At 34.5% G+C, this 12,500-nt stretch overlaps 3 protein-coding genes across 3 annotated transcripts in view; all 3 read left to right on the forward strand.

The window, feature by feature from the left end:
* grb2a (growth factor receptor-bound protein 2a) overlaps positions 1-433 on the forward strand; it is a 39,690-nt gene extending 39,257 nt beyond the window's left edge. The window contains exon 6 of the mRNA XM_056459834.1: positions 1-433. This exon is cut by the window's left edge and continues 1,736 nt beyond it. The gene's annotated coding sequence lies outside the window, so the exon portion shown is untranslated.
* A 1,031-nt stretch (positions 434-1,464) lies between these two features.
* On the forward strand, positions 1,465-9,258 carry mif4gda (MIF4G domain containing a). Its single transcript, XM_056459045.1, has 6 exons — positions 1,465-1,531; positions 1,775-1,839; positions 2,649-2,758; positions 2,898-3,053; positions 3,143-3,235; positions 8,519-9,258. The coding sequence occupies exons 2-6, from the start codon at positions 1,776-1,778 to the stop codon at positions 8,744-8,746; spliced, it is 651 nt and encodes a 216-aa protein (XP_056315020.1). The 5' UTR covers positions 1,465-1,531; position 1,775; the 3' UTR covers positions 8,747-9,258.
* A 510-nt stretch (positions 9,259-9,768) lies between these two features.
* Positions 9,769-12,500, forward strand: part of gga3a (golgi associated, gamma adaptin ear containing, ARF binding protein 3a) — a 20,981-nt gene continuing 18,249 nt past the window's right edge. Inside the window, exons 1-6 of the mRNA XM_056459836.1 lie at positions 9,769-9,885; positions 11,646-11,730; positions 11,809-11,884; positions 11,970-12,068; positions 12,194-12,317; positions 12,413-12,500. The exon at positions 12,413-12,500 is cut by the window's right edge and continues 10 nt beyond it. Of these exons, the coding sequence (XP_056315811.1) occupies positions 9,840-9,885; positions 11,646-11,730; positions 11,809-11,884; positions 11,970-12,068; positions 12,194-12,317; positions 12,413-12,500 (518 nt within the window). The 5' untranslated portion in view covers positions 9,769-9,839. The remainder of the gene's footprint in view (positions 9,886-11,645; positions 11,731-11,808; positions 11,885-11,969; positions 12,069-12,193; positions 12,318-12,412) is intronic.

Genomic DNA, 12,500 nt, shown 5'->3' on the forward strand with positions numbered 1-12,500 from the left:
TATGCAACTTCGAAGAGACTTAGCCCTTTAGTTGCTTTCTTCACAGGAAGGTAATTTGTTTTCATGGTAGCAACTTTTTTTGTGGTAACTTTCTATGTACAGTCAGTTGTGTTGATTGTTAACTTAGAAAGGAGATTGGAATAATTGTTGATTTTGAGCCATTCCATCTGCCGCAGTAAACCTCAAGAATAGAAATAATGCACAAGGTATCAGTTTACTGAATAGTGTCATTTATGGTTATGAGCACCTCTTCAAGTAGACTGAATACATTTCATACATTTACCTTTCTCTGTGTGTGTGTTTTATTGTTGCAATTATTTGTCTTCAGTTATTGTCATGTATGATGTGTACACAATGTCAATTGGAGAATTCTGGAGTCTTTGTATATCAGAAGTCCAGTTTGTTTAAAAAATAAAATGGTTTCAGCCTTTTTTGTTTGGCTGATCTGTGTGTTTTGTGTTAAAGTCCCCATCAACCAGAAATTGTGTCTGTTATTTTTTTTTTTCCTTTTTCATATTGTGTTGCAGTTCCTAGAAAAAGAGGAATAATAAATTCAAAGTGGGTGTGACTTATCTTTTCTACTGCGAGTTGATTGGATGTAGCAAAGTAGGAATTTTCATTCAGAAAGATTAGGAAAAGGATTTAGGGAGAGTTATTACAACCTAACAAACACCTCCCCCTCACCATTTCTGTTTGTTGTCATAGTGCTGTCAGTTGGATAGGAGGGGGGCCTGGTTAAGTATGTTAACCATGCCCAATGCATCAGACAGACATAATCTGAGAATTTAACTGAAAACAAACATGAAGTGCATTTTCAGATTTCAGTTTTAGATTACAAGCGCAAACTTTTTTTTCTAAATGACATGCCGATGAAATGTTCATCACAAAACTTACAAAGTTAATATGGTTAGTTTTGATTTCTGTGTTCTTTAAAGGGATAGATCACCCAAAAATGAAAATGTAGCCTTGTTATTTACTCACTTTCTAGTGGTTATAAACAATTGTGGGTTTCTTTATTTCTACTGTTTAATACAAAAGAGGATATTTAGAAGAAATCTGAAAACCTATAACAATTAGCATCCAGGAAAAACAAATACCATCTTCAACATCTTTTATGTTCAACAGGAGAGAGAGAGAGAGAGAGAGAGAGAGAGAGAGACAACAACTTGGAACACGTGAAGGGAAAGCAAATAATGACAATTTACGTTTTTGGATGAACTATCCCTTTAAGGCCAACAACAAACTACATGTTTGCGGTTTACATTGTGATTTGTCGCCCCCCAGTGAGCAGTTGCAAATTATCATTTTCTGTAACTGCACACAGATGACAGGTAAATATTGCGAATCATAAAAATAATAAGTGAGCACGCAGGCTCATTTTAAGAGCATAATGACGAGACACTAAGTGTCATATTTGGTGCATGTCAGTGTCGAAATTGGAATTTTGAGTTATGCTCCCACGCGCATGCGCGCAGCTCAGCATCAGGAAACGAATCAAACATAAGCGAGGATTGTCGCGTGGATCTCTGAAGTAAGACAGCGATGAAACAAAATTGCAATTTCGTGATCTCTTTGAAATAAAAGAAGTTCGTAGTGAAGTTAGCATTTGTGCATAGTTGCAAACCGTCAACATTTCAGCACAGCGATTTCAAAGAGGGGATGTAGGCGAGCGATGGCGTTCTATTGTTGCCATGTAATATAAATTATCAAGTTAATTAATTTGTTTATTGTTTGTCTGTGTTTTCGTCCCTACATTATTGCTAATTCCGAGCAGCATGGATCCAGCATGGATGGGTCTTGATATGGAAACTCAGACTATGCTTGAAACAGCGATTAAAGGTAAGTTATGTGAACTTTATCAAATGTCTTTTACCTGATGGTCTTTAGCAATGCCTTAATTTTAAAACTTGAAATGGCAGTTAACTCAGAAACGAAAATTTCATCCCCTCAAGTTGTGCAAGCATGTACCTTATTATTATTATTATTATTATTACTATTATATATAATTATTATTTTATTGCGCTTAATTAACATTAAATGACATATTTGGAAAAAATGGTAGCCAAAGGTTGCTGGTCCCCATTGACTATCATGTACTATTAGGCATGGGCCGGTATACGATTCTGAGTATGATAACCTTGGATAAAAATATCGTGGTATTGTGATTACTACTCTAAAATAAGTTATTTTTAAAAGTCTGGGTAAAAAACAAAAACCTTTTTTCCCCTTTGAATTAAATCTGTTTTATTTTGTGAGATATTTAAAATATTTTGAAGCAGTAAACATGTCAGGCTGAGTAATAAATTGAACCAATGACTTGTGCTGTCTTCATTAGTTTCAAAAACAATTTACAGCATCTTTGGAGTTCTTTATTGCTGGAGATACTGTTGTCCTAAAAACAACAAAAAAGTAACATTACACATACCTTAGGAACGGTATTACAGAAAAATTTGTCGGTTTTAAAATCTTGACTTTTCCAAACCGCGGTATACCTTGAAAACAGTTATCGTCCCATGCCTATGTACTAGAACAAAGAAATCCATACAGGTTTGGAACAATTTTATGGTGATCAAAAGTTTGTGAACATTTGGCTGACCGGTCTTTCAAAGAAATAATAAATTATTGTATTGTACACTCCTTCCTCACAGATCCCAAGACAGTAGATTTGGAGAAGCTGTCTAATGCTGTTGTAGAACATTCATTGAAAGACCTATCATTCTGTAAAGAAGCTGGCCGCATGTGTTATGCTGTAGTTCAGGTACATTTTTTATGATTTTGTTAACTTGTGCTCTTTAATCTAGTATAAATACATGTCCAGCATTTGCTTGTTATCCGAAAAACGTATTAAAATAAACCTGTGTTCATTAATTTCCTTGTATTTATATTTTATTAAAAAGGCAGAGGCTCAGAAAACCGCATCCAGTGTGTTCAGGCGAAATCTGTTGAACCGTTTACAGCAAGAGTTCATTGCAAGAGAAGAGACACGAAAACGCTCAATGCAGGAGTGGGTGTGTGTGGTCACATTTATCTGCAGCATTTTTGATTATATCAAGGTAAAATCTTACTAGTTTACCATTTCTCAAATGTATTGGTTGGTTGTTGTTTTTATCTTCACCTGGCTTGTTTGTTGATGGAATTTTAGGTGAATAATGCTCCCATTGCTGCCCTTGTGGATCCAGTGTATGACTGCCTCTTTAGATTGGCTCAGCCTGATTCTCTGATGAATGAGGAAGAGGTGAGGGTAAATTAAGACATGAGTATTTAAAAGTTTGATTTGGGGAGAAATGTAAAATTATCCTATGAAGATAATATTTTTTTACCCCCTAATAAAAAAGTAATGATTTTTAAATTTACTTGTAACTGTAATTCATTGCAGACAATATCAACACAAAATATTTCATGTTTTGTCTGGTCAACTTAATTTCATTTGTGAATATACATCCTTTCCTGTCATTCAGACTAACAGCACATTCCAAAAAAAAAGCTGGGACGGGAGCAGTTTAGGACTAGTAATCGGGTAGATTGGTTAAATAATGATGTGATTTGAAACAAGTGATGTCAACAGGAGATTGTAATTGTGATTTGGAGCAAAAGCAGCTTTCATGAAAGGTTTAGTTCTTTAAGTGCAAAGATGGGATAAGGATCGCCAGTATGCAAACAAATACATGAGAACATTTTTTTTTAACCCTCTACTGCACGGTGTCACCATATGGCAACATGATACTTATGTAAATTTTTCTGCAACTTTTTCTTAAAGAACAACATTATTATTATTATTTTTTTTGTTGGAAAGAGAAGACCTTAGAGTAGCCAATGATGTGCTTTGGTTAAGTCACATGACATGCTTTGTTTTTCTGCAGCGCATTTTTCTGACAGTTTGGCGTTTATTGCGAGTAGTTGCTGAATGCAAATGAAAACATCAACAAAAACGAAGGTTCAAATTATGTCAGATCCACAAAAAAAAATCTGAAACATCACCTCCAGTAAGTTATGATGACATTCACAACAAAAAATTTTTTTAATCAAATTAGTTTCTTGTAAATCGATCAAATATATGTTACCGAATGGCAATGCTGTGCAACAGTGGAACGTGCAATATTAATATGAGTTAGCTAGCTAGCAAGGTCAGCTGTGAACTTTTAAGTTGTAACAATAACAGCATGAATGCTAGTAATATAATGTTAATTTGTTGTATGTTAATGACATTTGCATTATGGATATAATCTAGTTCTAATGGCAATATTACTTTTGAATAGATATGAACACAGGGAACAGTGTATTAGCGAGCACCACCATGTTCTATGGTAAGTGAAACAAGAAAAGGATAGAACTGGCTCTTTCTGCAGATGAAAGTGAGGATGAGATGGGTTTTAGTGACCATGAGAATGATGCAGACTGGACATTTGATAGACAGTTCAGGTAAGTTGCTCAGAGGTAGATAAGACAGGCATACTATAGTATATAGTATAATATACATAAACATTGTTAGCTAGTAGCTACATTATTCTGATGCATCTGGATATACTAGACTTGTTATTTATTTGTTATAATATTTACTGGAGAAAATATTTATATTCATTGTATGTTGTATACATGATAATACGATATTAGGTTTGTTTTTTTTAATAATATTCAGCAAAAAAAAAATGGAATGAATGAAAGCTGTTGGAATATGAGTTGTTGGAAAGTATGTATAAGGTGTCATTTATAAGTTCTGTCTTAAAGCTTATAAAACTGCAACACCAATTAAATCATTTTAAACAACAAAATTATGTTATAAGGAAATATTTAAATTTTAAATTTCTAAGTTCCACTGTTTGATGTTGTTGCCATATGGCAACATTTCATAAAGTACTTAAAAAAAAAAAAAATTCCAAGAATTTTTTTACAACACTTTAAGATAAGCCATTTAAAGAAAAGAAAAACGGTCAAATATTTTTTTAAATAGATTTATCATAATGCATGCGGTAGAGGGTTAATATTTAATTAAAACATTAAAAACAATGTTCCTCAAAGAAAGATAGGAAGACATTTGGATATTTCACCTTCAACAGTGCATAACATAATTAAAAGATTCAAGGAATCTGGAGGAATTTCAGTGCATAAAGGTCAAGTGCGCAAGCATAAGCTGAACAACCGTGATCTCCAATCCCTCAGGCGGCACTACATTTAGATGAATAATGTTTCTTGAAGTATTATCACCACATGGGCTCAGGACTACTTTGGCAAACCTTTGTCAAGTACCGCAATATGTTGTTACATCCACAAATGCCAGTGAAAACTCTACTGTGCCAAAAGGAAGCTCTATGTTAACGGTGTACAGAAGCATCTTCGACTTCTCTGGGAGGAATGAATGCTGTGTGCTCTGGACCAAAAAAGAAATGGATCATCCAGACTGTTACCAGCAATAAGTCCAAAAGCCAGGGTCTGTCATGGTATTGGGTTGTGTCAGTGCCCTTGTCAAAGGTAGCTTTCCGTGATGGTACCATTAATGCAGAAAAGTACATAGAGATTTTGGAGCACAATATGCTGCCTTTTATTCAGGGACTTCCATGCATATTTTAACAAGACAATGCAAAACCACCTTTTGTGCACATTACAAAGTCCTGGCTGCAGAAGAAGAGGATACAGGTACTTGACTGGCCTGTCTGCAGTCCTGACCTGAATTACACCTAAAACACTTCATCACTTGGTGTCTTCAGTCCCTAAATGTTTTAAAGTGTAAAAAGGAATGGCTACATTACAAAGAGCTAAATGTGTTGCAAGAACCAACATTGAAATACATGTTTATAAAACAAATCCTGAGGAACACTTTAAATAATGTGCTGTATTGTCTGCAATGAAATACAAGTCAAAGTAAATTTAGAAATCACTTCTTTTTTTTAATTTGCGTTTTCCAAACTGTCTCATGATTTATGGTTGTAATATGTTGAACTGGAACCTTAACTTCATATAAATTAGAGTGTGCGGTCACTCAGAAATCATGAAAATTATGTTATTGATTATTTACCCTCATGTTGTTATAAACCCTTGAGACCTTTTTGTTATTTTAGGTGAAATCTGACTCTCATTCTTCAGAAACAGCATAGTTACACTCAATTAAAGTACAGAAAAATGCTAGAGAACATACTCAAACCATATGCAAAACAGAACTTAAGTGGTTAAATACTGCAAAATTTAGAAATTACAAAAATACATTTGTGCACACATGAAACAAAAATAGCTTTTGCTCAAGAGTTTCTTCTTCTCGGTGTCATTATATTGTGCTTTGATCTACACCCCTTATGCCTGCTTTGAAATAAAGAACAGATGCATCCGGGGTAATTTGTCAGAGGCACGACACTGAGTGGAAGAAACAGTTGAATAAAGTCATTATCTTTCTTTTATATGCACAGAAAAGGGATTGTCATAGATTGATATTATTCCAATTGAACCTCTGGAGGCCTATAGTCTGTTTTGAGGTACTTTAAATGAGTTTGTAACCTTACGGTCTATAGATTTGTTTCCATTCAACGATGTGAATTAAATTTTTGCGCATATTTGGAATATTGCATATAAGACATGCGAATAAAGCAGCGTTTCCATCCAAGTAGTCAAAGAGAACAAAATCGTCACTTTCTGGTTAACTGGCACCAAATATCAAAAGTAAAAACGGAATTTGCTCCGGTAGGAGAAGCTGTGTGAATTTTTGTATTTTTTTTTTTTTTTTTATTTAATAAATAACTTGCGCCTCAGAAGGCAGTATGCCGACACGCAATTAAATCATGGTAGTGTTTGAAGGTACCAGATACGGAATGACCAAAACAACATTTCAGATGTTTTACAGTGTGCTCCGCCTGCTGGTTTATATATTCACACAAATTTTATCTTCACATGATCTCTTGTAACAAAATCACACTTTTTTAAACGATCATTCAGAAATTTATTGGTAAAAGTGTTTCCATTGTAGTTTATGCACATATTTTTATTATCAAATATAAAGTTTATCATACTGTTATGCGCATATGTTTTTTATGTGCATTTTCAAAATGTATGCGCATCATGGCGTTTCCATTTCTGTTTTGTATGCGCATATCCAAAATGTGCATTAAAAAAATAGGTGTATGGAAACATAGCTAATGTAGAATGAGAGAGCTCTCAAATTTATTCTAATTTGTTTTCTGAATATGAACAAATGTCTCTGGGGCTTGGTGCAAGATGAGGCTAACTAATTAATAACAGTTTTCATTTTTGGATGTTGTTAAATGATTGACAGGTTATGGACTACAGGTTTTTAGAAAATCAGAGGACAAACTGCGTTTGATAGTCTTGTAAATCACAATCACAACATAAAACAGTTTGTAAAAAAACTTTTGCAGATTTTGATGTGCCTATTCAGCTGGCATTAAAAAAAAATTGACTTGTTGACATTTGTCAGTGCATTGACCTAAACATGCATATCAATCATCTAGGCTCACACAGCATGTGCAGAAATCCACAGATTTGTGAGCCCATCATTCAATCTATTTATTTACTTATATTAATCTGTATATTTATTCAGTTTTTCTATTAATTTCAGTTGTATATATTCCAATAATATGGAGATTTTCAGATAAAATATGAAAAAAATCCAATTTATAAAATCATATTTTCCATCTTTTAGTGGATGTATCATATGAGAGACCTTCTGTAACTTTGTTTTCATAACAAGTGGTTCTTATTGGATTTTGATTGTATTTTTTTTTTCAGCTTTCAAAATCATGCTGCAAAGTCAGCAGATTCTGTCATTACTTTAAACGTAGTGTATCAGGATTGTGTTCGTACTGCAGTACTTGCATTTTACAGGATATTCCTTTGTTGTTGGATGTGTTTTATGACCACAAAGATTATAATTGAATATAGGACATACTTTAACATTAAATGGTAATTAATAATACTGTTAATGCTACTGTTGAAGTCAAAATTATTAGCCCCCTTTGGAATTCTTTTTTAAAATATTTCTGAAATTGTTTAACAGAGCAAGGAAATTTTTACAGTATGTCTGATAATATTTTTTTTTCTTCTGGAGAAACTATTTGCTTTATTTCAGCTAGAATAAAAGCAGTTTTTAATTTTTTATGAACCATTTTAAGGTCAAAATTAGCCCCTTTAAGCTAATTTCTTTTGTGACTGTCTACAGAACAAACCGTCGTTATACAATAACTGGCCTGATTACCCTAACCTGCCTAGCTAACCTTATTAACCTAGTTAAGCCTTTAAATGTCCCTTTAAGCTGTATAAAAGTGTCTTGAAAAATATCTAGTCAAATATTATTCACTGTCATCGTGACAAAGATAAAATAAATCAGTTATTAGAAATGAGTTATTAAAACTTATGTTTAGAAATGTGTTGAAAAAAATCTTCTCTCCGTTAAACAGAAATTGGGGAAAAAAATAAACAGGGAAGCTAATAATTCAGGGGGGGCTAATAATTCTGACATCAACTGTATATCGGTTCCTTGACATCAACTAAATTAAGGACACCTTTGTTTTTCTACCAGGTGGACTGCCTGGTTGTACAGCTCCATCGTGTTGGTGAACAGCTGGAGCAAACAAATTCGGAGCGCATGAATCAGCTGTTTTACTTGCTGCGAGATGGTTTTCTCCTTCAGGAAGACCTCAGCTCAATGACAAGACTCTTGCTCCTGGAGATCCTGGAGTTTAGGGCTAGTGGCTGGACTCTCACTGAGACTGCACACAAATATTACTACAGTGAAGTAGCTGACTGAGGAGAGAATGTGCTTTCTTGTTAAGGTTTTCAAATGTTCAGTGTTCCTAGACTGTCTAAAGAGTACCTCATGGGATCCCATGTAGTGGTACTGGAACAATACGGCAGAGCACGTTCATGCATTTGCATGTGTTGTGTTCAGCGTTCGAGTTTAGCTCAGAATGTTTTAGGTCTTTTGAGGATAATGTGTTGAGTCTGCACTGGATGAAGATTTGATGCAATAAGAAGAGCAATCACTACCAGCCGTAAAACTGTCACCAGCAGTATTCTTGATTTGTGGTTGACTTTTCTTTTTTAATTGTAAAATTGTTCTTAGAGGTATGACAGTGTACGTTTCATATGTACACATCAAAATTTTATAGCACAGGATTACTGCAACCTCAATAGAAGCTTCTCTGGTCTTAATCTGGGTTGATACTTTGTTTCTTAATTTATACAATTTTCTATATTGTTCAAGTTGCTGCGTGGGCCAATATGGGTGAAAACATGTTCATGTAAGCTATGTAAAGTTATTTTGAATAAAATAAAATTCAAAAATGAAAACATATTTTCATTGTGTTTATAAGCTTGTATGTGCTTTTTATTTAGTATTTTAAAGTATCTCAAAAGTCCCAGTAGCAGTTTCAGAAATGAGATGTTTGATAAAAATATATACAATTGGATTGGAAAGAAATAAATGTGTTTGAAAGACATTAAAGACTTGAGTAAACTATACATTCAATATGCATGAGCAGAAAGTGGTCTGCTTTATATGAGTAGAGTGATAATAGTTTAGTTTATAAACCAGTCGTTTTTATATAGGAAAATACATAAGTGAACAGGAACAAATCTGTTTGGGGCAACATTTAATGTTACAAATATTTCACATATGGAAAAAAACACAATATAATACAATATAATGTTCTAATATACTTAATATAAAAAAATAGAATGTGCTGTCGTGTGGTAAAAATGCGGAGGGATTTTCCATTGCTTGAGTTAACATGTGGAAGACCTTACGCCGCTAATTCACACTGACTCACGAGAATGTCACATGACGGGAATGTGTTTGTGTGTGTGCGCGTGTAGCTCGCTCTCGTCAGCTGTGCAACTGTATGATCATGGCGGATCCGGAAGGAGAGTCACTGGAGTCATGGCTGAGTGAGTTGTGCTAAATCATTAGCAGAATACGAATTGTACGTTCTCTGTAACGTTAACGTCTCTAAAATAAGCAGTGTAGTACAGATGTTATTTGTCATCAGTTGTTTCTTATGTCTTGACGTGTGGGGGTATTACAGCCATTAACTGACATTTCTTCGAAAGCCTTCGCATTTAACGTTAAATATGTTGTGCCTTACAAGTCCGCAGAATATTTGGATTAAACGTTCGAAGAAGCCGTTTATGCCTTAAAATCTGGTTAGGCAGCTCACTAGATTTAGTTGTGGTCAGCAAGCTCCTCTGTCAACCACAAAATAATGTCGCTTTTGCATAAAACAGTTTATAGTTACTTCTATTATGTTAGCTTTTAAATAGTTGCTTCTTTTTCCAATAAAACACCACAGGTTGCTTCATATAAGTGGCTTCTTATAAAATGGTCTCAATGTAAACTGTGTACGTAGACTTTCTTATAAACCTGGCATTGTTTACTGTTAGTGTTAATGAGTCTGTGAGACAGACAAATTCTTATGCACTTATGTGTAAATATTATTGGATAAAATGTGTTCTTCAGATGTGCCCTGTAAACACAATAAACACACACTACTTATGCATTGTCCTACTTGTGGGTTGTTGTTTTTCATTCTTTTTATTGCATGGAGCTGATTTGGCCTTGATGATTAAGATTCTAAAAGAAAAGCTTATTAACAAATAGTGGGCTGCATAAATAATTACTGAGAAGTCTTTAACACTTCTTAGGTAACATGTAGTGCCCTTTGTTTTTAACAGACACTTAGTTTGACATAAAACAATGCATTTCTTGTTTGTCTTGTTTATTTTGTTTTGATATTTTAACAGGAAAATTGTGTTGATTCTTTGCAAAGTGAGCCACATTTTAGGGTTTTAAGTGCAACAGATGTGTACTACTGTTTAACAGTTTACTCACAGAGCCACATTGTGGTCCCTATGAATTATTTTTGTTAAGATCTAATATCTGATATTAAGATACATTTATAGTGTTTTATGCAATGCACAATGATTTTTACAAATAGGCCTATCCTTTCCTCTTCCTGTAAAGTCTCTCTAAATTGTTATTTTGACCCCCTTTTATCAAATAGTGTTTTTTCTTGCTTGAATGCTTCTTGCTTTCATAACTGTTTATTTCTTTTGAGAAGATAAATCAAATTGTAGCTGAGGAAGTTTCTGTAATTTAGCTGATTCGACATGCAAAGCATCTTCAAATGCTGTTTGTTATATGATTATTCATTCATTATTTTCTTTTCAGCTTAGTCCCTTTATTAATCTGGGCTCACCACAGCGGAATGAACTTATCCAGCATATGTTTTACACAGAGAAAACCTTTCCAGCTGCAACCAATCACTAGGAAACACCCATACACACTCATTCACAAACATACACTACAGACAATTTAGGTTACCCAATTCACCTAGACCTCAATTCACCTAGACCACGTTTTTGGACTTGTGGGGGAAACCGGAGCACCCAGAGGAAACCCACGCAAACACGGCGAGAACATGCAAACTCCACACAGAAATGCCAATTGACCCAGCCGGGGCTCGAACCAGTGACCTTTTTTCTGTGAGGCGATTGTGCTACCCACTGCGCCATCATGCTGACCCTGTTATATGTTTAAAATATATTAATTTGTATGTTTGTCAAAAGAGTGAACATAAGAGCAAATTATGTAGATTGATTGGCATTTGAAAATTGTGATAATAGTGTGTTTTTCTCTTTCTTCTTGTTAGACAAAGCCACCAATCCCTCCAACAGACAAGAGGAGTGGGAGTACATCATTGGGTTCTGTGATCAAATCAATAAGGAACTTGAGGGGTATGTTTACCTTTTATAGGTGGTCTTGAGCTTTAGGACACTATGTAAAATATGAAATGTGTGTCTGTTTTTTTGCAGCCCACAGATATCAGTCCGATTATTGGCACATAAAATCCAGTCACCACAAGAATGGGAGTCATTACAAGCATTAACGGTGAGTTCATCTGCTGCCGTCAGTAAATTGAACAAAACCTGTGTTTTTAAAATAGTGAGTGGCTGATATCAGATTGTCCTTTTAGGTTTTAGAAGCTTGCATGAAGAACTGTGGGAGAAGGTTTCATAATGAAGTTGGAAAATTTCGATTTTTAAATGAACTCATAAAATTAGTTTCACCTAAGGTAAGTTAAAGGATTATTACATCATTTAAAGTCCATTTACTGCAGCGAATACAACTCATGTAGAGGTTTTAATTTCTCTATAATAATACAAATGATATAATCTTGCTGTGCTTTTTATCTTGCAGTATTTGGGAGACAGAGTGTCTGAAAGAGTGAAGATTAAAGTAATAGAGCTGCTCTACAACTGCTCAGTTGCTTTACCAGATGAGGCGAAGATCGCAGAGGCCTATCACATGCTAAAGAAGCAAGGTTGTTTCATGACGAACATAAACACTGATGTGTAAAAGATCTCTCCTACTGATTTTCTGTCTCATGTCTGTTTTTTTTTTGCAACATTTTTTTAGGCATTGTAACGAAAGACCCAGAAGTTCATGTGGATAGGACCCTCGTTCCTTCGCCAAAGATCAAAAACCCAGTGTTTGACAATGAAGA

This window comes from Danio aesculapii, chromosome 6 (assembly GCF_903798145.1).
Source record: "Danio aesculapii chromosome 6, fDanAes4.1, whole genome shotgun sequence".
NCBI classification, from domain to species: Eukaryota; Metazoa; Chordata; class Actinopteri; order Cypriniformes; family Danionidae; genus Danio; species Danio aesculapii.